Below are 25,291 nucleotides of genomic sequence, written 5' to 3' on the forward strand. Positions count from 1 at the left end.
CCTCTTACCCCTCCCGGTTGCCTGGCCGTGGCCCGCCCACCTCAGCTCTGACCTCTAGGGGTCTGGCCTCTCCTCAAGTTCCTGACCCGGCCTCCAGCCCGGAGGGGGCCTGGCCCGGGCCCGGGGATGCCCAGGAAGTGAAGGTCTCCCGGCACCGACATGGATGTCTCCACCTGCATCTCAGAGAAGGCACTGCCAGGGGCTGCCGTCCAGGAGAGAGCCCCATGGGCTGGCTGGGCAGAGCTGAGAAGACCACTGACCACCACTGTCCCCTCTGCCAGGGCCCTGACCTCGGGCTTGCAGCAGACAAGCTGGGCGCCCTGGTAGACAAGCGCACCCAAGGGAGAAAGATGGGGGTTTGGCCCAGGCAGGGAGGGGCCCGCGGCCTAGCCCAGGTCCACACCCTCCTCTCCAGCATCACTGCACGGCTGCTTCTTACAATGTCTCGGCTCATTGCACATTTCCTCTGGGCAGTGGCCACACGGCCATGCGAGTACTCATCCCCACGGTCCAGGCGATTTCTAGCAATAGGCGTGCAAACATACTTACGTGCGTGCACTTCTACGTGCAGGGATCTGTGTATACACACGTGTATATAAATGTGTGCGTGCATGTACACACACGTATGTACATGTCTAGCCACGTGTACACACACACACAGGCACATAGCCACATGCGCAAACACACACACACAGCTAGAAGTCTGAAGCGAGCCAGCCAGGAGGTGACCCTCGTTTAGGAAGATGTGCCCCAAGCCCACTCCCGGCGGCACCTCTCAGATCCCCGGACACAGGCCAGAGCCTGGTTAGCGGGCTATTAGCTCGTCTGCTAAGCCAGGCTGGTGGATAACCCTTTCCTCTGGTTATCTGGGTCTGTATCTACGCAATGAAAACACACGTTGATTCCGACAGGCTCAGGCCTGGAATGCCCTGGAATGCAGCCCTAGGGGAAAACTGGCGGATGAACACGGCATCCTTCTCCCCACGTCAACGCCGCCACTCTGGGTGCTGAGAGTTCGGGGCGCGTCTCCCCGCCGACTCGGGGTGCCGTGGAAGGTCCCATCCCCGCTGGGCTGCAGGGACGGACCGCACGGCACGGGCAGCGGTACCGGCGAGGAAACGCCCAGCCTTACCCTGCTGCTCTCGGCCACCCTCTGCGCGGCTTCCCGGGCCATGGCCTTGGCGACGGAGGTGGAGACCGGGGCGCCCTGCGGCTGCGGAAGGATGCGGCTGGGCGAGGGCGACCGCCGCCCCGGGCCCGAGCCCTGCAGGCCGGGCGGCTCCAGCAGGTGCCCGTGGGCCGGAGCAGGCGCCCGGCCGAGCTCCCAGGCCTCATGCGCCGCGGCGTGCGGACCCAGGTGTTCATCTTTGGTATCGGGGGCTCCAGCATTTGCTAATGGCTTCGGTGTGGGAGCAGTTCTCAGGTGAGGGGCAGGAGGCACCAGGAGGTCGGGGGGGATGGCAGCGGTGGCAGAGTCTACGGACTCGCCCTGGGCGGAGAGGGTCCGCACGGTCACACCCTTGGCTTCGAGGCTCCGCAGCCGCACCAGCTCCACGGCCGTGCTGTCCGCCGTGGGAGAGATGATCTCAGCCACCTGCGGGCAGAGAGAGCGGGGTCAGGGGTCAGGGGTCGCCCGGGCGCCTCTCCAGCAGCCAGGGCCCTGGGCCCCGCCTACATCCCCCTCAAACCACACCCCCCGGCCCGGAAACCTCGCTAGGCGGCAGCCCCGCCTCCCGCCCGCCGCTGGAGGCCTGCGGGCGCCGCTGAGCACACCCTCTTCTTCCGCGTCCACAGCCAATCCGGGAGCAGCCGCGGGGGCGTAGAGCAATCAGAATGCCGGGCGTGTTACTGCCAAAGCGTGGCCCCGGGGCAGTGCCGGCAGAGGCCAAAACGGGCTTCCGGCCGTGGGGGACACGTGACTGCGGCCCCTCCGGGCCCTGCCTGCGGGGCTTCTGCGGGGAGCTGGGAGGAGAGAGGGCCGTGCAGCGGCCGCTCTCACGGGGCGAGCTGGGACACCGCCCCGCGTCTGATGCAGCAGCCCTGGCCCTGGGGCTGCGGGGAACACGGTGGGGAGTGGGGAGCAGGCAGAAGCTTGCTCCAGCCCCGCCTCCCAAGGGCAGCCGTGTCTGTCTCCTGTGCCCGGACCGGCTGGGGCTTGAGACTGCGGGCTCCCCTACAGCGGGCATTAACACTTCCCTGCAGCGTTTCCGGGGCATCTGGACTACCGTCTCGCCAAGAATCGTTTTGGTGGAATCTACTGAGTGGGCCCTGATATCGTGGGGCTCGAAAGATGTGAATTTTTGGTACCCAGGGGAGAACAAGAAAGGTCCGGGGCAGGACAGGTAGTCACTGCGGGAGGAGAGCAGAGAGCACTCTGGGCGGGAGGACGGCGCAAAAAGGATGGAATTCTCCGTGTCCTGCAGCCGAGCCCGGGATGGCGGCGCAGGGGGTGCTTAAGTAGCTGCTGGTGGGTCTTGGGGGCTGAGGAGAGAGGGAGAGTCGCGCGTCACTGAGCGGAGAGTGCTGGGGTCTCTGGGGCGAGCACTGCCCCCGCAAGGACTCACCCTCTGTCCTTTGGCATACACGCCGTAGCCGGTGACGTTGGCTCCATTGGACAGCCCCGTGGCCGTCAGCGCGGGCGGCTTCCAGGAGACCTGGACAGTGGCTGGGGTGGCTGCGGCCTGGACGGCAATGTCCTGGGGAGGGGCGGGAGGACCTGGGGGACAGAGCAGAGGGGCTTTCAGGACGCGGCCCTCTGGCAGAAGAGCTGCTACCACGCCCGGCTGGGGGCGCCCGGAAACGAGATCTTCTGTCAAAGCCTCCAGGGGTCGCGGGCAGAACATGAAGCGTGAAAGCAGGGCAGGAGGGTGAGGAGGTGGCAGCTACCGGACACGCGCGGTGCCCTCCTGGAACCCCGCTCACGGGTGCCCCGTCCCCAGGGGAGCCCGTGACCCGGGCCAGGCCAGCCGGCCACGAGGACCCAGCGTTTGGCAGAGGAAAGAAATCCCTGCCGCCTCTCCATCCTCTTCCGCGCCCCTCCTCCCTCCGCCTTCCCTCTGTCCGTCTTCATCAGACTTGGGGGCAGTGAGCTGGACCGCACATCCCCCATCTCACCGCCTTGCGGGACAGGACAGAACCGGAAGCTGGAGAGAGACGGTTCTGATGAAGCCACCCGGCCCTGGACACCGGCTCTGCACACACACTGCCCGGCTGACCAGCTGGGCCGCTTCCTTTGCCCCCGAACCGTTTGAATCGCGCTCACCATGGAAGTCTTGAGTAGCTACTTCAACCAACAAGGAGGCCAGGGTCATGTCGCTGGTCCTTCCAGGTGGCCCTTGGGGACAGCAGGACCACCTGTCTGCCCTGTAACCCACAGGCAGCTCCTTTCCCCCCGGGTCTGTCTGGTGCAAAACCCCATAACTAGCGTTCTATTTGGAAAGGAACGTGTAGCTTTCCGGAAGAAGGTATGAGCTTCATCCTCCAAGACGCGGCTCCGGCCCGTGGATTTCTGGGGGGGGGGGGGGGGCAGTGGCTGTTTGCTGAGGATTTTCTCTGTGCAGCTCATTCTGCTACTCACTTTGGACTCTTTACATCACTTGATCCGCACAACAGTCCTGTGAATTCAGCGCATCCTTGTTTTGCAAATGAGGAAGGTAAGGTTCGAGGGAAGCTGCTGGGCTATTGTGTGTTGGAAGCGCCGGCGGCGTGCAGCTCAGTGCAGCTCATGAGAAGGGCTGATGCAAGCCACCCTCAACACACTGCAATATGGGGCTTCTGAACTTCCCTACAACCGGCTTCACAAGTTAAATTCTACCGGGACGGTCCATTCAAACATGACAGATGGGTTACTTTTTTTTTTTTTTTTAAATAAACATGCTTTTTTTATTTTTATGTTGGGGGTAGGAGTTTATCAATTAATTAATTAATTTCTGCTGTGCTGGATCTTCGTTTCTGTGCGAGGGCTTTCTCTAGTTGTGGCAAGTGGGGGCCACTCTTCATCGCGGTGCGCGGGCCTCTCACGATTGCGGCCTCTCTTGTTGCGGAACACAGGCTCCAGACGCGCAGGCTCAGTAGTTGTGGCTCACGGGCCTAGCTGCTCCGCAGCATGTGGGATCCTCCCAGACCAGGGCTCGAACCCGTGTCCCCTGCATTAGCAGGCAGATTCTCAACGACTGCGCCACCAGGGAAGCCCCGGGTTATTCTTCTTAAGGGCGAAGGTCAAGAACTGAAACTGGCTTGGGAGTTTGCTGGGTGCCCACTTCTACCACAAGACCAATGACAGCGGAGGGCCGGGGTTTTGTGGGTGGGGAAGACTTGTGTAGCTGTGACCTGCCAGCTCCAGCCCATCCCTCCAGTGGCTGAGAGGTGAGGGGGTCGCACTGACGTCCATCACGTGGGGACACCTGGTCCAGCCACGTGCCCGATGACGCGCTCACGCTGAACGAGGTTCAGGGGCTGCCCTCCCCACGCCTCTCACTTGTGACATTTCCACAGTCCAAATCCTCCTCTGCCTGGACAGGCAAAGGCACTAGTCTGCTGTGGACTGCATGTTTGCGTCCCCCCAAATTCGCATCTTGCAATCCTAACCCCCAAGGGGATGGTGCTTGGAGGAGGGGCCCGTGGGAGGTGGTCAGGTCATGAGGGGGGAGCCCCCATGAGCGGGATTCGTGCCCTTATCAACAAGGCCCCAGAGAGCTCCCTCACCCCGTCCTCCAGGTGAGGACACAGTGTCTTCACCGTCTAGGAGGCAGGAAGTGGGCCTCGCCAGACACTGGGTCTGCCCACGCCTTATCTCGGACTTCCAGCCTCCAGGACTGTGAGAAAAAAGCGTGTGTTGTTCATAGGCCACTCAGTTTACGGCATTTCGTTACATCAGCCCGAGCTGACTAAGACAGCCAGGAATTGGGCGTGAACCTATGGGAACAGGCCCTCCCTGGGCTCAGCATCTTCTCCTGGTCCCTCTCCATCTCGACCTGAGCTTCTCCACAAAGACTCTCCCGGCTGTCCCAACGTATGTGCTCTTGCCTCTCCTCGGAGGCCCTGGGGTCTCTGGGTTTGGTGTCTCTGGTTTCTTCACCCCCCAGCACTGACCACAAGACTTCACACCAGGAACCGATGAAAAGCTCAAGTCCTCACTCGCCCAATATCCACGATCTGACATCCCGATAGGCAGGCAGGAAACCCAGCATCACCTTACAAGATGAATGAACTGACCCTTCATAAATGAGTTCCTACTCAGACCTGCTTCCTCCTCGAAGTAGTGTCTGTCCCGCGTGCCCCTGACCTTGCTGCTTTGTAGGTCAGACTCTAGTTGATGATGGAGTTCAAAAAGACGGGAGAGCACCATGGAATTAAAAGCAAATCCAGTTAGACGGAGATGGAAGGCTTTCGGCAGTTAGTAGAAATGATCCTGGAGAACCACTGGATTATTTGTCAACCTGCTGACAAATGAGGTTGGGCAGAGCTGGATTAATTAATCACAGAAGACAAATCCGAGGAGAGTGACAGGCATTCTGAGGGAATTCTGTGAACATCACAGGACTAAAATAAGCCCTCGAGGTATCAGAATATGCCCTCACACATCTTTGCAGACACAACCTTTGCTCCAGGAAGGCTGCTCTTCCCCAGGTGTCCGGGCTCCCATCCTGCGCACAGCTGCCTTCCTCGGAAGGGCTGCCCTGTACGCGAGCCCCAGGCGAGATCAGCATGATGGAACCTCGTGGAGATGGCGGTGACGGCTGCCCCGTGGATAAATCAGAGGATGTCCATCTCAACCCATGTCTTTACAGTTTCCTGGGAGAGAGTGGGGGGGGGGGGATGGGAGAGGGGTGCATTCCTCCTCCTGTTACAGCTGGGAGTGCAGGGAAGGAAGCCAAGATAGCGTCCACAATGGAACTTCATGTCTTCGCAGATTCACCCGTATGTGTGAGATATATACGCGTATGTGTATGTATAGCAAAAGCAGACATGAGAAGAGAGAACAATTCTGCGAGCGCTGTGGGCACCCCCTCCATGTTCCTCTCTGTGAGCGCACGGCCAGGAGTGGGTGACACGGGGGAGACGGAACCCTCCAATGGCCCAGGGTGCTCTCATTTCCTCCGGTTTTCTGTAGGACGAGCCTCTTACAGACGCAAGCGTTAAATATTTCCGACAACACGGCCCCTGAACAGAATCCAAGCTTTCTCTTTCCCTCTCACACACACACAGGCGTGCGTGGGTGTATTCCGTGGTCCCCGGCTGATGGAAGGATGCTCCGGGACGGCGCCGGCTGTCGGCAGCGGCTCCCCTTCCGCTCCCCCCGCCCCTCCCCTTGCACAGGGCGACATCCCGGCGTCCCCTCCCTTGGGGACTACCTCCTCCCCGACCCCCCACCCCGGGAGGACAGCTCACCTGCCGGCAGCGTGGAGAACTCCACGAAGGCCTCCTTCCTCTCCCTCTGCTCCAGGGGCAGTTGCCAGGGCACCTGGTGGGGCTTGGCCAGGACCTTCACTTTGTAAGCCGCGTTGGGCCTGAGGTTGCAGAACTGGTACTTGTAGCTGGTGGCCCGGACGACGTCCAGCTCCTGCTCGTTGAGGAAGATGACATGGCTGTAGTTGCTGTTGGTGGGCATCCAGGAGAGCTGGGCGGAGACCTGCGTGATGTTGTCCACACGCAGGTGGGACGGTGCCACCACCACGTCCTTGCCCACCAGCAGCGTGCAGCGCAGCCCGTCCGAGCTGCCCCGGCTGGTGGCGCACTGCACGGAGATGCGGTAGGTGCAGGCTGCCGTGTCCAGCTTCTCCACCAGGGCCTTGGTCCTGCCGCCCAGCGCCAGGCTCAGGCGCGTCTCTGCGTCCACCAGCACATTGTAGGTGCCCACAGTCCCCCAGCCCGGGGGCACCGCCGGGGGCTCCCAGCCCACAATGACACTTTTGGCAAGTTGTTTGATGAGGGTGATTTTCCGAGGGTAAGGCACGATGTCTTCTCCGATGTCATCGATGTTCGTGTCCAGCGTCCCCGCCCCGTGGTCGGAGGGGCCGGAGTCCGTGTGCGTCGGGGAGTGGAGGTCCAGGATGCGCTCCCCGTCCGAGCCGACGCCGGCATGGTTGATGAAGTTCTGATCCTGGTCTTTCCCCAGAGTGCTTGCCAGTCGAGACTCGTCCTGGACAAAATCCACGAAGTTGGAGGGCACCAGGCCCCTCTGCCCGTCCAGGAGCTCGCCTGTGGGGTACGAGGACAGGGTTACCGCCCAACTGTCCCATGGGGGCCCGAGGGCCTGCAGTGGAGTCTGCGCCTCCCCGCAAGGGGACTGCTGTACGGAAAGCAGCAGGGTCACAGTGGATTCCTCAGCCCTTTACAGGAATCACTCCAGCATCACCTCTTCGGGACCCCCGCCCCTGCGTCAGCACCCCGCAACCTGCCATCTGCCACCCCACCAGTGAGGCTGGCTTCCCCCCTAGCGCCCAGCACACCACGGCCAGCCACCCGCGTATGTGTGTCAACGCCCCCCTTCCAACGGGGACGAAGCTCTGGGAGGACAGGGAACTCTGTTCCCTGCTAGACCTACAGGCACACCTGGCACAGAGTAGGTGCTCAGTAAGGGTTTGTCAGAAGGACAAACAACATGCAAACTGCGTGGGTTTGGAGGCTAAAAAATTACACACCTTACTCTGATTCTTGATTAGGTGATCACACAAACAGGAATTAAAAGGTGAATTTCCTCCCCCCCCACCCCTTGCAGAGCAATGTGTCTGTCTTGGCGAAATTCCCGACATGTGTCCGTTTGGTGAGAGACGATCAGTTTGGTCCCAGAACCACCTGGAGGCCGAGTGGCCCGAAGAACGCCACCAAACTAGCTCTCGTGGCTGCGGGCAGTCACGGCGGGGACCGCTTTTTATTTCATGAAATGGCTCTCGTGGCTGCGGGCAGTCACGGCGGGGACCGCTTTTTATTTCATGAAATAGCTCTCGTGGCTGCGGGCAGTCACGGCGGGGACCGTTTTTTATTTCATGAAATGGTCTAATTTCTTCGCGTTCTCTTTACTCGTGGGGCTCGGAAGCTGCTGAGAGCAGAGCCGTGGAAAACTGAGAAGGGCTCAGAGGAGCTTCAGAGATGACACCGTTTGGGTGATCTCGCGACACCAGCGGGAAAGGGCTGTTTCCCCTGGCGCGTCGCAGAAAGGGCTTGACTGGGGGTCCGGGGACCCGGGAGGCTGGGCAGCGTGGAACGAAGGGTGGGGTCTGCTCCCAGTAGACACACGCACACGTCAAGGGACGTGTGACGGGCCCGGGCGACAGGGATGCTGACCACTGAGTCAGTCCCGAGTCTCCCAGGATCAGTGAGGATCTGTTTCTGCTCCTGTCCCCAGGGGCCGGGTCTTGAGACGTCAGTCTTTGCCTCGAGGATGCTCGGAAAACAGCGTCATTTGACACAGGGAACGCCGAGAAGGAGGAGGGTGGGAGTGACAGCAAGTCCTGTGTACCAGGCCGCATCCTCAGACCCCACGTCTGCTTCCTCATTTATCGCCACAGCCGCCCCTTAAGGTGGCCACCGCGGGCGTCTGCATAGCGAGGGGAGGTGAGCTTGCCACTGTCACGTGGACAACGGAACGCTGAGCTCTGCCGCCTGCCTTCCATCCGGCCTCTGGAAAGTCTATGTGAGCACAGTGCCTGGCGCAAATACTCTAGAGAACTCCAGCAAGGGTTACCTGGCAGCCGCCTTGGGCACACAGTTCTCCCCTGGTGCGCACGTGGGTGACGGCAATGTGGATTTGTGTTAAGAGTTCAAGCAGCTTTGCCACCAGTTGTGGTGAAATTTCTCGGGAGGCCTACCCACAGCTGTGCCACTGTTTTTCCAGTAACTAATGGAAACCAAGAATTTCAATGACCCCAGGCTCTGGCACCTTCAGAAAAACAGCCCAGGCTGGGCTGCCGCTCACCGACCTCAGCGGAGGCCACCTGATCTCGGAGCCCATCGACCCCAGGACAAGAGTCAAGAGTGTGGCCATCAGCTCCAGGGAAACTCCAGGAGGTCACGCTAGTTTAGCAAGAAACAATTTTTTTCTGCTCAGAGGGACAGGAGGAAACCGAGACCCTTCTGTTAGGGCAATGGGAGAGTTTAGGGAACCGAGGAATCTGGATTTATGAAGCTCCTGGGGATGTCCCATGTTCATCCCCTAGCTACAAAAGTGACCAAGGTTATGAGTTTTGGGCAGAGGAATTCCCATTTCCTGATCTCACACTGCGCAAGGTGCAGGAAGTGGTCAGGCAGGACACGGGGCTGGACCACCCTAGGTTAACAACAGAGGCTGAAGGTCAATGGGATCGCTGTGAACCAGACGAGGTCCCCTGAAAGGGTCCCCGGCCCTGCCTCGGAGAAGGTGCTGGGCTGCAAGAGAGGCGGGGAGGAGAGACCCTCATCTGTCAGCCCCACGTATCTGCGGGAGCTCCTGGGAAGCTCTGTGAACGTGAACGTGAGAAGGTATCCACCCCGTGTCAGAGGGCTGCTTGGGGCTAAAAATAGGAAACCCCACTCAATCAGACAAAAGGGGAACAAACACCTCGTAACTCCCGAGGGCAGGAGGGTCAGAGCAGAGGCTGGGGCGGCCGGGAGTGATGGGCGGCCCGGCCCTGGCCTGGCCTGTGTGCGCCACCTGCCCACCACGCTCTCACTGACCTTCATAGAAGCCATCCTCGTCCATGTCTCCATAGACGTAGAGGTACTTCCCCGCCGTGAGGGGCAGCTCAGCCTCTGGGTTCTCATTTGGTCCGTCAAAGGGGTTGTAACTAGAGAGAGAGAGAAAACCCATTCAGTGATGCTCTGGATGGAGACCGACCCCAGCCCGTCCCTTGCAGAGCTCGGGGCCTCCTCCCTGCTGTCGCCAGGATATTTTAGACCCATGCGATGGTTCGGTGCTCGTGGATGGTCAATGCACTGAAAACTCAGGCCATCGGTAGCTCAACTCACACAGATTCCATGCTGAATGGTAGTTCTGGAAGCAAGCTCTACACTGAGTCCTTTGTATCAGATGACATTTAAATGACTCCAAATTATATTTTTAAATAAACTTCCAAATCAGCAAGCAAATAAAAAAGTAATTAATCCTATGATTGTTCAATATATATTATTGATCACAGGTAGAATCATATGACGTATATGCTTCAGTCACCTGCTTACTTTTTACACTTTGCAATATGACATGATTATGTTTCCCCTCATGAAATATTCTATCATATCCTTTTTGATGGCTGTATAATACTCCACTGAAGAGATTAACATACTTTATTTAACCAATTTCCTATGCTGGGCATTGATATTTCTTCAAACTTTTGGCTGATATAATCAGTGCTGCCTCCAATATCTTTATCAACATATGTTGCACACCTGCCCACTTTCTTCCTAAAGATAAGTCCCTAGGTGGTATGTTTGTTTGGTCAAAGACCTGCGCGTTTTAGAGGCTTAGGTGTGTGCAGCCAGAATGTTCTCAAAATGGACATACATTTTATCTTCCCCTCCCCACTAGGACTGCAAAATGCCCGCTTCTCGAATCCTCCAAATATTGGAATTAACATTTTTTTTAAAGTCATGTCCAACTTGCAGATAAAACATGTGAGATGAATTTCTGATTTTCTAGTTAAAGGGTCAATTAATTTAAAATAACAGGAAAGGACTCAACAAGAAAATCCAAGTGACATCAGTGATCGTGGGAGATGATCACGTAAACAAAAAGAACAAAGGGTGTCACTCAGTGTCCTGTCACACAAAGGGTGAAGCCGCAGCAGCTCCCCTGGAGGCCAGCAGCCCCGTGAGGTACCAGCACTTTCCTCTGTGTGTTTTATCTGATCCCCACCGACGCTCAGTGAGGAGAGCAGAGATGATATTCTCTATTCTCATTCCCAATTCTCACGGCCAGCTGAAGTGCAGTGACTTGTCCAAAGCCACACGCTCATTAAGAGGTGTGGGTGGGAGCAGAATGAAGGTCTCCTGTCCCTCACCCTGCGTGGGTTTAACCACACCGCGTCGCCCTGTCCCTCGGGGTCCAGAGGTCCAGGGACGCCGTCCAGCGCCCTGAGGGTTTTACTGGGTCAGTGACTGCTGAGGCATCTGCATCGGGATGGAAAGCCAAGCAGACGGATGTACGATGTGAAAGCCCAGCGGCTGGAGTGAAGCCAAACGTGGTTTCTGGCAGAGGGAATGGCACGTGCAAAGGCCAGGAGGATGGGAGCGGGGTCCCCTCAGCTGCTGGAGAAGGATGGGTGAGGGTGGGAGCGCTGGGGGCCGTGGGTCGGAGGGGCCACATCAGTGTGGATTTAACCTCCAGAGCTAATAGCCATCGGGAAGGAGGCGTCGCCTACGGAGTGACGTGATCGCATTTGCATTTTGCAGAGGGGTCCCTCTGGTGCCGTGTGGATGGGGTCTAGCTGGGCAGGGAGTGTCCTTAGATGAGATGGAAGGGGGGCTGCCTGGGTATGAGGGCAGGGGTGCAGGGTCCCGGCGGACTCGAAGCTTTCTGGCCTCATGAGGTGCAGATGTGTGTGCAATTACTGGGCAGGGGCTGGCGGGAGCGGGGCTGGATGCGGGGAGACGGGAGGCCCAGGGTCCAGTTCCAGGCGCCTTACGCTGCCTAGGCTCAGAGAGGCTGTGGCTGCAGGTGGAGCCTGGAGTGGTCCACGTGCAGAAGAGGTTGCCCAAGCGGGGAGGATGGAGCAGGAAGACAGGGGACGGGGCCCAGGCTTCAGGAGGCCGCACATCACTCTCAGGAAGAGAAGTCTCAGCTGGTGGGAAAGAGGGTGGAAGAGGCCAGCATGGGGAGGGGACCGTGGGCACCAAGGGGAACTGTGCACCGACGACGGGGTCCACATCCATTGGGGGTTGATGGATAAAATGCAGTCTCCCCGGGCTTCCCTGGTGGCGCAGTGGTTGAGAGTCCGCCTGCCGATGCAGGGGACGCGGGTTCGTGCCCCGGTCCGGGAGGATCCCACGTGCCGCGCAGCGGCTGGGCCCGTGAGCCATGGCCGCTGAGCCTGCGCGTCCGGAGCCTGTGCTCCGCAACGGGAGAGGCCACAGCAGTGAGAGGCCCGCGTACCGCAAAACAAACAAACAAACGAACAAAAAATGCCATCTCCCCGAAGTCCGCTGTGATCCGGGTATAGAAGGGGACAGAGCTGCAGCGGGTGAGCCTTGATGACACAATGCTAAGATGGGAAGGAAATGTCCAGAACGGGGAACCCACAGCGACTGAAAGGTTAGTGGTTATTTGCGGTGGGGATGGAGGGGATGGGCTGACACCTGAAAGGGACGGGGGTCTTGGTGAGCGGACAGGGATGTTCTCAACTTGACAGTGGCAAGGATGGCACGTACTGTGCGTTGCATCTAGAGACCGTCATACAGGGTGAAGTAAGCCAGAAAGAGGAAAACAAATACGGTGTCATATCGCTTATAGGCGGAATCTAGAAAAACGGTCCAGATGAACTTATTGGCAAAGCAGAAAGAGAGTCACAGACGTAGAGAACAAACTGACGTTGACCAAGGGGGGTCGGGGGGTGGGACGAACTGGGAGATTGGGATGGACACAGACACGCTACGTAAAACAGAGAACTATCAAGGAGCTACTGCAGAGCACGGGGAACTCTGCTCAGTACTCTGTAATGGTCTAATGGGAGAAGATTCTAAAAAAGAGTGGGTACACGTATATGTACAACAGATGCGCTTCGCTGGGCAGCAGAAACTAACACAGCATCGCAAATCAACTGTACTCCAATTTAGAAAAATGGGGGGACTGTAAGGTATGTGACCGACCCCTCAATAAAGCTGTTTAAAAGGAAGGGTGCGGGAGGCCTGCATCGGGTGCCTGCAGAACTTCTGGAAAGGGGCCCCCTGGAGCCTCAGCGGGGCTCGTCCTGCTGTTGGGGGAGGGGACTCCGGGCTGAAGAGGGGGCAAGAGATGGGGAAGCAAGGCCGCTCCACAGGCGGCTGCACGAGCAGAGGTGGGAGGAGGGGACGGGGCCACGGGGAGCAGGGCTTCTCCTGTTTCGAGTTTGGGGAAACTTCGAAGCAGGGTGCTGAGTAAGGACAGTGTTTAGCTCCGGGGGGGAACACCCCCAAACTCCCCTTACCTTCGAGCCACTCCTCCAGGGATCCGCAGGGTGTTTGGGGAACTCAGATCCGCGCGACTCTGTCTGGGACTATTGTCTGCGCTGCTCACAATGTGGTTTGATGTGGCTGGGCGTCAGGTGGAAAACACCCAGAGCGCCAGCGGAGGATGGAGGTGGGGCTCACCGAGCGCCCTGGCTGGGGACCGTGCTGTCGGCCATATACCGGCTGACTGCCCAGGCTTTCCCTCTGCCTGCTTTCACGCTGGCTGTGGATCCAGCCTCTGGGTGCCTCCGCTCTTGGGCACCTCCCCCAGAATAAGGTCTGGTCTCCCCAGGAGAGCGGAGGGAGGGCGTGCCCAGGGAGCAGGGGGCCACCGCAGCCTCGAGGGACCAGGCTCATCGCTGGGAAGGGCCCAGCTGGCGAGGGAGACAAACCTGGAAGGCAGATCAGCGTCCCGGCCGCGGCCCCAACTGGCCGGCCCGGAGGGCTCTGCCTGAACAGCTGTGCCAGCCCAGCTCCACACACACAGAGGCGGAACCGCCCTCCCAAGAGACATGGGGCGGGGCTCAGCCCTCCTTCCTGGGCCCCAGGACTGGCGTCCTCAACGCTCTCTCCAGTGATGTGGCGATGTCCCCATGGACCCTATGCAGGTGGGGGCATGGGGGGGGCCCTCCTCAGGGCCGGCTGGCATCCTCATCCAACACGCCCCAGCCCAGGGCGGCTACTCCACGGGCTTCCATTATCTGGACGTCAGAAGTGGGTTTGCATTGGTGAAATTAGTGGATCAGCGGACAATAATCCACGGACAGGCAGCATAGTTATTAGAAACGGTTCTCACTGGAGAAGGCACACGGCACTGAAGGTGCGCAGACGGGCTCAAAGGAAGCTCACCCCACCTCCTCCACGCGGACAGATTCTAAGGAGCTAGTGAGGGAGGCGTCCACCCTCGGTGACGGCTCCTGAGGTCTGATTCCTCAACAGCTCTGTGCACAGTCCAGTCCCCTCACGGGGGACTCTGGTTGCCCGTCGCCCACTAAGAGGGCAGTGGCGTCTGCCCCCAGAACACTGCCCTTCCTGCCCGGCCAACCCAGGAGGCAAAGGGTCACTGGAGCATCTGGAAACACAAGAGCCCAGGTCCTCACTGAGCATAAAATACAGGAGGTCTGACTGTTTTATGTCTGCTTTTGGTGACTATTTGATTCATCCGTGTCTGCACACCCGGCAAACTCTGGGCATTATAACGCCTGTCGCATTATAACCAGGCAGGGAAGTTGCAGGGAGGCGGCTACCTTCATCCATCTCAGGGTTTTCAGTGGTAACACAAAGAATCTGCGGGCCGTGCGTGAGCAGCCTGGCTCACGGTGGTGGACACAGACACCCAGGTCCTCCAACGGGAGCTCAGCTCTGCAGCTGTAACAGCTACGTGACGTGGCCCAGGCACCGGGCGGACAGGGACGAGGCTGGAAAGGCACCGAGCACGGGGCTCTGGGCAAGGGGGCCCCCTTTGAGTTTCAGCTTGCCGCCTGTCACGGAGTGAACTGTGTCCCCCAAAAGAGACGTTCAGGTCCTGGCCCCTGTGGAGGTGAGCTTATTTGGAAATAGGGTCTTTGCAGGTGAGATCACGTTAAGATGAGGTCATACTGGAGTAGAGTAGGCCCTAATCCAAGGACAGGGGTCCTTATAAAAAGAAGAGGGAACACACAGAGACACACAGAGAAGAAGGGCACGTGAAGACGGAAGCAGAGATTGGAGCGGCGAGTCTACAGCTGAGGGACGTCAGGGATGCTGACAGTCAGAAGCTGGTCGTCCCCACACCCTGATTTCCCACTTCGGCCTTCCAGAACCGGGAGAGCACGGGTTTTTGCTGCTTTTAAGCCACCCAGTTGGTGACAGTTTTGAATGGCAGCCCTGGGAAACTAACACGCTATCCAAACGCTTGCTATCAGAACAGACAAACCCTTGCCACCCTCCAAAGCCCGGATGAACTGGCCGCTTTCTCTCGGCACCTGGGAAGGGTCCCCTCAGCTCACGGAGCGTTCCCACCCCCATCACCCCACTGCCCAGAGGCTGCCCGTGCTTCCGGATGCTCAGAGGATGTGGAGAGGACCGTCGCTCTTACCTATAGCGGGCGACACACAAGTGGACCTTCCCCGAGTATCTCTGCTTGGCGGTACTGGAATTCCATTCATTATCCATCTATTGGAGACACAATGGACGTGCAGGTCACTGAAGCTGTAGGCGTCACATTTCATGCCGGAAGCACGCAGGAGATCCCTTCCACGGTCTCCCTGGGCTTTTCAGCCTCAGATGGTGGGACCCCCGTGAGATGCAGCCACACCCGGGTTCTTGGTCTTGGGTGTGACCCAGAGATGGGGGCGGGGTCCTTCCCTTCGGGCTTCTTGGTCACACAGAGGACAGTTATAAAGAACTTGTCTCCCCCAATACTGTATGATATCACTTCTATGTGGAGTCTAAAAAATAATACAAATGAAGGTATGTGCACCACAGAAATAGACTCACTGACATAGACGACAATTTTGTGGTGACCAGAATGGGGGAAGCGTTAGGAGTACGGGATCAGCAGATACAAACTACTATATATAAAATAGATCAGCAACAGGGTTTACTGTATAGCACAGGGAACTACAGCCACTGCCTTGTAATAACTTACAATGGAGTATAATCTGCAAAAACACCGAATCACTGTGCTGACACTGACACAGTACTGTAAGTCAACTATACTTCAATAAAAATTGATTAATTAATTAAAAGCTACTTTTAAAAAGACCTCATCTTCCCACACCCAGATTAGACTCAAGGTTAGGACCATCCTCCAACATAATTTAAGGCCTGAGATGTCACTGCCCCAGACCCTGCCAGGCTCCTCGGAGGACACATTTAGGTAATGCTTTGTGCCCTCAGCCCTCAAGGGCTCCGTGCAGGGAGGGGAGCACGCGTGGATGGTGCCCGGTGCCCCCGGGAATCCTGATCAGGAAAAGGGACACGGGGGCTGCTTCCTCCCGATACCCCCCCCGCCCCGCCCCGCTCCTCTCTGCTGCCCGAGTCTGCCGGGCACCGGGATGCTGCCTATAGGGGTTTCCTTACACCGGCTACAACTGTCTTGGGGTCGGGGGAGGGAGGAAAGGGCACCAGGGGAGGGTGGGAGTGACCATGAACCCCGCCCACCCCGGGAGAAGAAGGCCGGGTCCCTCCTGACACTCCCGCACCGGGGAGAGGGCTCTCCTGGGGGTCACAGCACGGCACTCCCCGTCTCAGGGCCTTCAGTGGTTCCCCCTGAACTTGGACCAAAAGTCGAGAGCTTCCCTGAGGCCTCAAGCCCCCTCCCCAGCTCCCAGCTCCTCTCCAGCCCCAGTGGGCTTCCCCTGGGCTCCTTCTCACAGATAAACAGACCACGAGTGGCCAAGAAGGGCCGCCCTGTCCTTCACCCCGTCCCTCCGGGTCACCGGCTTGTTGGGTTCATGACATTCGCTGTTACCCGACTTTTAGGTGTTGACTTACTTATGGTCATTCAGCCCATGAGAGCAGGGACTCCCCCCACCCCCATCTGTAAAACTGGGGCCACACGTCCTGGCACATAATAGGTGCTCAATGAACGGGGGTGAAGGCAAGAAAAAGGGGGGCTGGGGAGAGAGGGGAGGGCCGCCAACACCCACAGCCCGCATCACGCACTGGGGCAGCTGCCTCAGCCAGGACAGGACTCACGTCGGCTTCAAATCTGCATCTTGGGCCACCAGGTCTCGACAGAAAGGTGGGCTTGATGGACAGAGGTTCTGGCTTGTCACCTGGGAGCGGGAGGGGCCGGATAGATTCACCGATCACAGTGCGGCTTCCAGCGGAGCTCTCCTGACCTGTACACCAACATCGGAGCAATTTGAGAGAAGACACGAAGGAAATAATCAAAGTGCACTGGTCACTTGCCTTCCCTGTGGGTCTTTCCCTGTCTTGGACTTTTATTTTGGGACCCACCCATCTCCCACTCTTAATCTACACCCCCGGCTCTGGGCTGTCCATCCGGCAGAGTCCACGCCTGGCTACACCAATTGTTTGGTGGAGATGGTGGTGTTGCACATGAGATGGGAAGGTCCAATCAGAGAGAACTTCGTGGGAGTCATGGGCAAAGAGGCTCTCTTTTTCTCTGGCTTAAAATGGAGAGGAGATGAGACTCAGTGATACTGCAGCCACATTGCCACCAGGAGGAGGAAAGTCCATCTGAGAATGGAGACTGCTCATAGAAGGAGGAGCTGGAAGACGGAGAGGGAGGAACTGGACCCCAGTGGCATGGCTGGAGCCCCTGAATCCAGCTGTACCTGAGGCTAAACCCAGGCTCTTCACCTACTCGATGGGATAAATAAATTCCTTTTTGCTCACACCAGTTTAGGCTGGCTTTGCTGTCACTTATGACTGAAAGAGACCTGACTTATACACAAAGTGGCCAAATGGTCAGGGTTATGGCTAAAAATTATTCTTGAGACTCACTAGGACCAGAGCAGATCTGCCCATCCTGTCCTCATGGGGCTGCTGAACCCCAGCCCAGTGACATGTGGCAGGGCGGAGAGAACTGAGCACCTTGACCAGTGCTGGCCCGGACTGTCGGGTTAAGTCAGGCGTGTTTCTTTAGGATCGGATGTGAATTCCAGAAGCAACCATTTCCCTTCCCCACGTTCTCACTGCCTGGTGGCCTGCGGATGGTCCTTTCTGGCTCTGTCTAGTCTCTGGCTGGCTGTGGCGCTCCCATCACAGGGACAGCTCCACTGAGGAAGATGACGCGCTGAGCCCAAACCAGGAAAAACATACAGGGTGAGAAGTGCTCCCACAAAGGCTGTGTTGAAGTCACCCCCAGAGAACCCCCACTCCCCTAGCTGATTAAGAGAACTGAGAACCTTGGGGGACCATCACTGCAACAAAGAATTGATGCTGCAGTGGACCCGGGGTCCCTGCTAGGAGGCCATATCTCAGAGCGCAGCGGCCTGGCTCTGGTCACTGCCCAGGACCCCTCATGACCACAGCAGCCAGTGCTTGGCATACAGCAGGTGCAAAGTCAATATTTACTGAATTAACTGACTCCCTCAGAAAGCTGGCGGAGGGTGTGGCCTGGCTGCAGCGTGCTTCAGTGCTGCAGGGGAGGTGTTTCACCCCGACACAGGACTCGCCCAGGCCAACGAACTGTGAGTGGAAGAGACGTGTCCTGCTTTGGGGCAGAAGCCTTTTTGAGCCAGTGTCTAATTTGTTATGCTTCCTTTCCCTTGCGATGGAACATTCCAGATGGGAAAGGCTCAGCATTCCCCAGTGAAGAGAGTGTGGAACCCACTCCCTGAGCCAACCTGAGATGGATGTGCAGTGTGATCGAGAACAAGACTTGTTCTCTTTCAAGCCCCTGAGATTTGGGGATGTTTGTTACTGCAGCTGAACCTAGCCCATCTTGACTGATACACTGCTGCCGGGAATAGCAGGGGGTGACACCACCAGCAAAGGTGAAATGAGTATAGTAGAGTCATCTCATATTCACATTTTAACTTAAACAAATCCAGTTGTCTAGACAAAAATATTTTGTTGCATGTGGCATTTTACCTGCCCTTCTGCTCTCTGAGTGGATGTGAGATTAGAGACAAAATCATGCAGTGCCCTCAGCGGCACACCCCTTCATGCTCCGCGTGTTTCAAGATATGCATTTTCTGGAAAATATGGCCACTAAGGTCAAATCAATGACTTTATCCAGTGTTTCACCAAAACCCAGCTCCAATACTGGAAGGAAACTGGCTGTGTAGGGGCAGCCCTGGGAGATGACATGCCCCCTTCCTAGGAGATTTCTGGAGATGATTCTGTCCCTGTGTGATTTCTGCCTTGCTGGTTGCAGATGTGACTACTGCACAGAAGGCGAGTCCCTTAGGGACTCACGGTCAAGCGGTCCTTGTCTTCCTCAACCTTGGGCGGACCCAGCCTCAGGCAGGAGGCCCCCAGGGGATGCACGGCACACCTGCCGGGTCCTGCTCTGACCCTGCACTGGCCCTGCTTGCTCCTCTGCCCACCCCCACCCTCCCCTCCTGCGTAAGGAGGAGAGGCCAGCCCAGCGGCGAGTTCCCTGTCACTCTCACCCTTAAAGAGGCCCCTGCCATCTGCCGTCAAGGAATGACTTTGAGGGGGGCTTCAGGCCTACCAGGCACTCCTCCCACGACCAAGTGATGCTAGCACAGCAAAGATGCGGCAAGGAGGATGCCAAGCCTGTCTGGCTTTGCCAGCAGGGGGCCCCCGTGGGCGAGGTAGCGTTTATCAAATGAGCTGGTCTGTTATCACGATGGCTCTTCCACGGGGCTGAACGGAAGCCTCGGTGCGAACCTATTCTTCTGCCGGGATCGGAGACAGCGTCCTGTTTGGGTTTTGTTGGTTTTGTTCTCAGCATCCATCTTCCTCCGTCGTGAATTAGATCCTTTTTTCCAGATCATCGCAACACCGACTGAACCAGGTCAATCACTGCTCTCCTCCCCACCCCCACTGACCCACGAGCTCGCCCTGGACTAACACATTCTCACGCTGTGCTGCAAGGAATCCGCGTAGGGGGCCCCTGGCTGCCACTTTTAGAAGGGCCCGCTTGCAAGCTGGGCTGGGCTGTATCCGGGAACACAGCTTCTAAAGTGTTCCTGCACCAATAGGAAAGGCTCCCTAAGTGACGGGGTGCTTCCCTGTAACCAGCCTGTTTGCGCCGCCTGGTGTGTGCCGGGCGCCTGCCTTGCTCTGGGGGGCCTGGGGTTCCGGTGTGTGCCGGGCAGAGGTGCCCACGTGACCAGCCCCCAGTGCACCCTGGAGGCTGCATCGCTACTGGGCGTCTCTGGGCCTCACCACCGCACGGGGTGGTGCTCGTGGGGCGCTCTGGGTGGTCCTCCCAGAGGAAAAAGGTACCGACTGTCTGCACGTGGATCCCCCCGGACGCCCGTCTCTGCGGGCCCACCGTGTGTCTGTCCTGTGCCGCCGGAACAGTTCTGAGCCAGGAGGACACAACGTTATGCTGAGTCCCGGGACTTACCGACTGCTTGCGACCCGGGGACCCTGAAAAACGTGCATGGCCGAGATCACGTGAACCGGCAGCCCCAAAGCTTCTCACCCCGTGGGAGCTGGAGAAACGGTCTTCTTTCTGGGAGGCAACCTTCTCTGACCACCCCGTCTAAGTGGCCCTGGGTCACTTGCTCTCTTGTCACCTGACCTCCCGCGTCTGTCTGAGTGGGAAGCTGCCCAGTCACTCATCTGTCCCCTTGTTTCTTGTCTGTGCTCCCCCCACCCAGAGGGGCTCCACCCAGGGCCTGGCCATCTGCTCAGCATCGCGGCCTGGGGGGGTACCCTGTGCTCAGAACTTGTCTGTTGGGTGGGGGTGTCCCGACCCCCCTCTCCTCCTGTCTTGTGTTTCGTGGCCACTTAGCATTCTCCTAACGCATGAGCAGCGCGGGAAGGGAGCAGGAAGCCAGGAAACATGATTTATCAAGACACAGGCAGCATCACCTTGTTTTCAAAATGAAAAGCGTCCAGAGAACTTACCCTACGTTCTGACAAGACCCAGGAGAGATGTGGGAATTCTCTCTCTTTTATGGAATTCCAGAGTGAATATCTGACACTCGTCTCCAGTAAACTTGATTTCATCGACTGTTTTACAGGAGGATAAAACTGGGCCTGCGACCCGTTCCACCTTCAGTGGAGAGAAAGTTCCCTGACTGAGCAGGGTATTCTGTTGCCTACACTGGGAACCTTCCATGACGTTAAATGCAATGCCTCTGGGATCAACATTCCCCTCAACCACGCAAATTCAAACCTCCCTGCCCCCCACCTCTGCATCCTACACACAAATGTGATGGGAGGGCATTGAAATGCACCGCTGTTAGTACCGCGGCCTTTGTCAGAAGGGAAGTTCCAAGTACATCACAATGTCAACGAGAGGCCACTGGATGAAAAGAGGGGAAACGAGGGAAGCTGAGAAGCCCACCTGGCAGATCCCAGCGTAGACCCCAGAGCCAGACCCCTGGGGCCGAGCCCCGGCTCACCGCCCGGCTGGGCGACCCATTAAGCCCCTCCACCCGTGTTGTCTGTAGAACGGGGCTCAGAAGGTGTGCGGAGCCACGCTGGTCGGCACCGTCAAGGGCTGAGGACGAGGTCTGGCGCGTGGGGTGGACGTGGGAGACGCCGGCTGGCCTGTACCGCCCCAAGGCCTGCTAGGCTGGTCACCGCCCCAGGTGTGGTGAGATGCTCTGTCACACACCTCCACCCCCGACCCTTGCCAGCGCCCCTTCTCCATCCCGGCTGCCGTGCGAGGGAGGGAGGGAGGGAGAGAGGGAGGTCGGTCGGTCCAGGCGCTTACCTTTGCCAATGGAGGGAGCCAGTCCGTTCATGAAGCTCCGGAAGGGCTTGCCGGGGGACGAGGGGACGTCCAGGGAGCTGCCTCCCTGCAGGTCGATCTCGCCCGCGTGCTCCCGGAGCCGACCCAGGTCCCGGGACAGCAGGCTGAACTGCTCACTCTGCGCACGGCATTTCTCCTCTAGCTCCCGTGCCCTGCGCTGCGCGCGGAGACCCGGACCCGCGGTCAGCAGGCGGCCTGGCCTGCTGGGGCCCCGCGTGTCTGCGCACAGGTGTGCGTCTGTGCGTGTGTGTGCACGTGTGTGCACAAGAATGCATGCCACGTGTGCATGGGGGGATGACAGTGCGTGTGCGTGTGTACTGTGTGCATGTGTGTTGCATGGGTGTGCACAGGACTGAGTGCCGTGTGTGCATCTTAATGACTGTGTGTGTGTGTGTGTGTGTGTGTGTGTGTGTGTGTGTGCAGGAGGGCTGCCTCTTTCCTCCACGCGAGAACGGTGTCTGAACAAACTAAGCTTCCTGTGCACCCTGGCCGTCGGCCAGGTTTCCTCTCAGGGCGAACGTGGGAAAGCACAGGAGCCGAGAAACCTTGCAAACACTCAGATCCCAGCAGCCAACTGCGGGTTGTTCCGGGCTCTGTGTACAGCCCAGGCACTTTGCGGTTGGCACGCCTCACTGTAGCTGCTTGAAATTTGGAGCGTGAGGCGGTGACACAGCCCAGCTTTGCGGACAGCTCAGCTGCTAACCCCTGGATGCAGTTTTCTTGTAAGCTGCAGAACCCCAAAGCACCCCGCTTTGGCATTAAAGGGAAGTGCTGTTTGCTGGACTGGCTTAGCAACATCGCTGCCATTTGCAGACATCGGAGACATCTCGGGAGCACCAGGGAGCTGGAAGCGTCCCCTGGGCACACGCGGCAGGGAAGGGTGCCCTGGGCAGCTCCCCCCATTAACCCCCAGGGAGCTGGGAGCGTCCCCTGGGCACACGCGGCAGGGAAGGGTGCCCTGGGCAGCTCCCCCCATTAACCCTCATCTCTGCCTGCTCTGGGTTCTCAGCTGGGCAGGCGTGACCCAGCCACTCTCCTCTCCCTGGGGAACCATGGTGCACACTCCCTACACCTCCTCCCCTGGCGCCCTTTCTCCTGCTGTCAGAACTCCCTGCCCTGGGCCACCTGAGGAGGGGCACGGGGAGGGTCCGCTCTGCCCCCTCCCCTGCAAGCTCCCTTCCTGGCACATTCCAGTAGCTCCCTGATTACTTCTCGTCTGCCTCCGTGACTAGATCATTTATGCGCCAAGTTTGTGCTTTCTGGTTCCCTGAGACACCCACGACGCGCTGCATAGCACTGGCACGTGGCAGGTGCTCTGTAACTGTTTGCTGAAGCAGAGAAGAGGGGACCCCCTGACTTGCAGGCATCACGTTCCTAGAGGCAGCAGCTTCTTTCATCTGCATGGAGGTCCTGCCTTGTCTCCCTTCCTCAGTCTGTGATAAGTGGAAAATCCCATCTGCTGTATTATTAACCGTGGGCACCGTCTGGCTTCCTCCACTAAAATGTCAACTCCACGAGGGCAGGAATTTTTGTCCGCTTCTCTACCGCTGTGTCCCCAGCACTCGGACTAGAGCTTGGTACCAAGTCGGGGCTTGAGAGATGTTTGGTCTCATGGCGGTGTGCACGCAGGGATGCAGGACAGTGGTAGACCGATGCTCTCTTCCTCTTCCCGTCCCCTCCTCTTCCCTGTCCCTCCTCCACTGGTGTTAAGCTTTTCAGCTCCTTAGGCCAGAATGAAATGCTGTTTATGTCTGAGATCATGGAATTCTAAAAATAGATCTAACAAATCCCAAACCAATAATTAATTTCTTCGATGCATTTAACAAAATCAGCAGGATTCTTCTCTTAAAAGGCTGAATGAGCTTGGCTACGATTGCTGTCACCACCGAGGAAGGCACAGAAGTGACGCCGGGCGCCCCTGGGCACAGGTGGGGACGTGGCGAGATCCGCCTCCCGCCCGGGCACCCCCCATTGGGGAGACGCGGCACCCGCCCAGGAGCAGCGGTGACCCCAGGATGGCGGCATCAGATGCCTCAAGGCCGAGGGTTCTGGCTCTCCCTGCTCAGCCCTGAAGACGAAATGTTTGCTCCAGGGCTGAGCGACAGGTCCTCAGGCAGGGAACAGTCGCCAACAACCCAGCCTCAGGCAGGAAGGGCATCAGAAGAGCCCTGAGCTCACCCGTTCATCCAGGTGTGCCGCCAGGTGCCCTGGTGGCGTGTGTGGGAGGGTGTCAGGTGAACGTGGAAGAACACAAATGCCACTTAGATGGCCACATCCTCATTGTAATGTGCACAAGAAAAAGACAACTGGTAATCAGGTCCTTCATGTCACGCGGTGTGTGAAAAGTGAACCAACCCAAAAAGCAGATAGATTTTTCATTGATGTAACATTCGTGAAATGACGAGACTAAAGCAGTGGAGAGCTGAAAAATGGTTGTCAGGGTCTGGGGTTGGGGGGAAGGTCCGAGTACTAGGAATTAAGATGAGGGCGTGTCTTTGGGGGTGGAGCCATCTGTATTCCCGGTTGCGGTTCATGAATCTATATGTACCATCAGATTCCACAGAACTAAGCGCCAAAGGAAGGGCAAAGAGTGAGTCTCTGTGGTTTGGTTACTGATAACTGTGCCTGCGTCAGCTTCCTGGTTTCAACAATGTACTCTGGTCACCTACGACGCTGTCCTTGAGGAGGTGGGTGAAGGTACACAGCGACCATCTATGCTTTCGTAACTTCTCGGGAGTCTCCAAATTATTTCAAAATAGAGAGTTCTAGAAAGTGAATGGATTTAAAGAAAATACTAAATAATCATGGAGAAAATCTCAAAGGCGGTACATGAAAAGCTGGCGTTGTGGGAACATCAGATCAGGAGCCTTGAGCGTTAGAGCGGCCGAGGTCTCAGGAGCCCACGTGGAGGTCGGGCATCCGAGGCGCCTGGAAACAGGCCCCTGGCGGGAGCTCTTGATTTACTGGGGCCAGGCGCGGGCGGCACAGAGAGGAAGGAGGGCAGGCTGTGTGCTCCCAGCAGGCCCTGTGGGTCTCAGACCAAAGCAGAGAGAAAGGTCGGGGCTCACGCAGGGGTGCTGAACCGCTGCACGTTTTAGGTGCTACGGTGAACTCCATCTCCTGGGCACCACTGTCGGCCCGCCAGGACCCCAGCTCTTGGAGCGCCTCCTTCCAGGGAACGTTTCTTTGTTCAGGGTCCCCTTCACTGATGGGGACTGTGGCAGGCGGTTCTCCCCGGCAGCTGGCACAGGACGTGCCTGTAGAAAGGGGGCCGGCTCTGACGTGAGTGATGAGGGGAGGGTCCTGGAAGCAGGTGGATCGGAGCTGACGTCAAACCATCTTTAAATTGAACATCCCCGGAGGTGGTGGGAGATGCCCATGAGAGGAGGAGCGAGGCAAACCCCCAGGATCTTGGGGACCAGGGGGCTGGTGGAGGAAGCTCCTAAGGGGCAGGGAAGAGGGATGTGCCTTCTCGTCAACAAGCGTTTCATAATACACGTCTGCACACGTGCGACAACTGGGCTTGAGACTTGCTTCCATTGTGACCCGGGAGCGAAGGTGCAGGGCTAAGCCTCTCCCACCTGGCATTTCTACCCAAAGATTCTAAGAGTCCTGCGTGATCACACCTAATTCTTTGCCCCTCTCTTATCAATTCCTTGCTTTGTTTCTCCTCTGGGTATCCGAGGACACGGCTTCAAGACAGCAGGAGGACGATTCCCCAAAGTCAGGCAGCTTCCAGATGCCTCTTCTCACTAATTTCAGGGGGGAAACGGTCTGAACAACTAGGAGATGAGGCGTAGGGACCCGTTAAACCGGAAG

The 25,291-nt window shown here is 57.9% G+C and overlaps 1 protein-coding gene across 21 annotated transcripts in view; it reads right to left on the reverse strand.

The window, feature by feature from the left end:
* Positions 1 to 25,291, reverse strand: part of RIMBP2 (RIMS binding protein 2) — a 281,741-nt gene that overhangs the window by 53,471 nt on the left and 202,979 nt on the right. For 14 of the 21 annotated variants that reach the window (XM_060311102.1, XM_060311104.1, XM_060311106.1 and 11 more), the window contains 7 exons: positions 21,434 to 21,629; positions 16,765 to 16,943; positions 15,194 to 15,270; positions 9,655 to 9,764; positions 6,391 to 7,200; positions 2,565 to 2,716; positions 1,133 to 1,594 (listed from right to left, as the gene is read on the reverse strand). In XM_060311102.1, the coding sequence (XP_060167085.1) occupies positions 1,133 to 1,594; positions 2,565 to 2,716; positions 6,391 to 7,200; positions 9,655 to 9,764; positions 15,194 to 15,270; positions 16,765 to 16,943; positions 21,434 to 21,629 (1,986 nt within the window). Of the gene's footprint in view, positions 1 to 1,132; positions 1,595 to 2,564; positions 2,717 to 6,390; positions 7,201 to 9,654; positions 9,765 to 15,193; positions 15,271 to 16,764; positions 16,944 to 17,661; positions 19,841 to 21,433; positions 21,630 to 25,291 lie in introns of those variants that run through there. The other 7 variants (XM_060311097.1, XM_060311116.1, XM_060311113.1 and 4 more) reach the window with 2 other exon arrangements.

This window comes from Globicephala melas, chromosome 13, assembly GCF_963455315.2.
Source record: "Globicephala melas chromosome 13, mGloMel1.2, whole genome shotgun sequence".
Lineage (NCBI taxonomy): Eukaryota > Metazoa > Chordata > Mammalia > Artiodactyla > Delphinidae > Globicephala > Globicephala melas.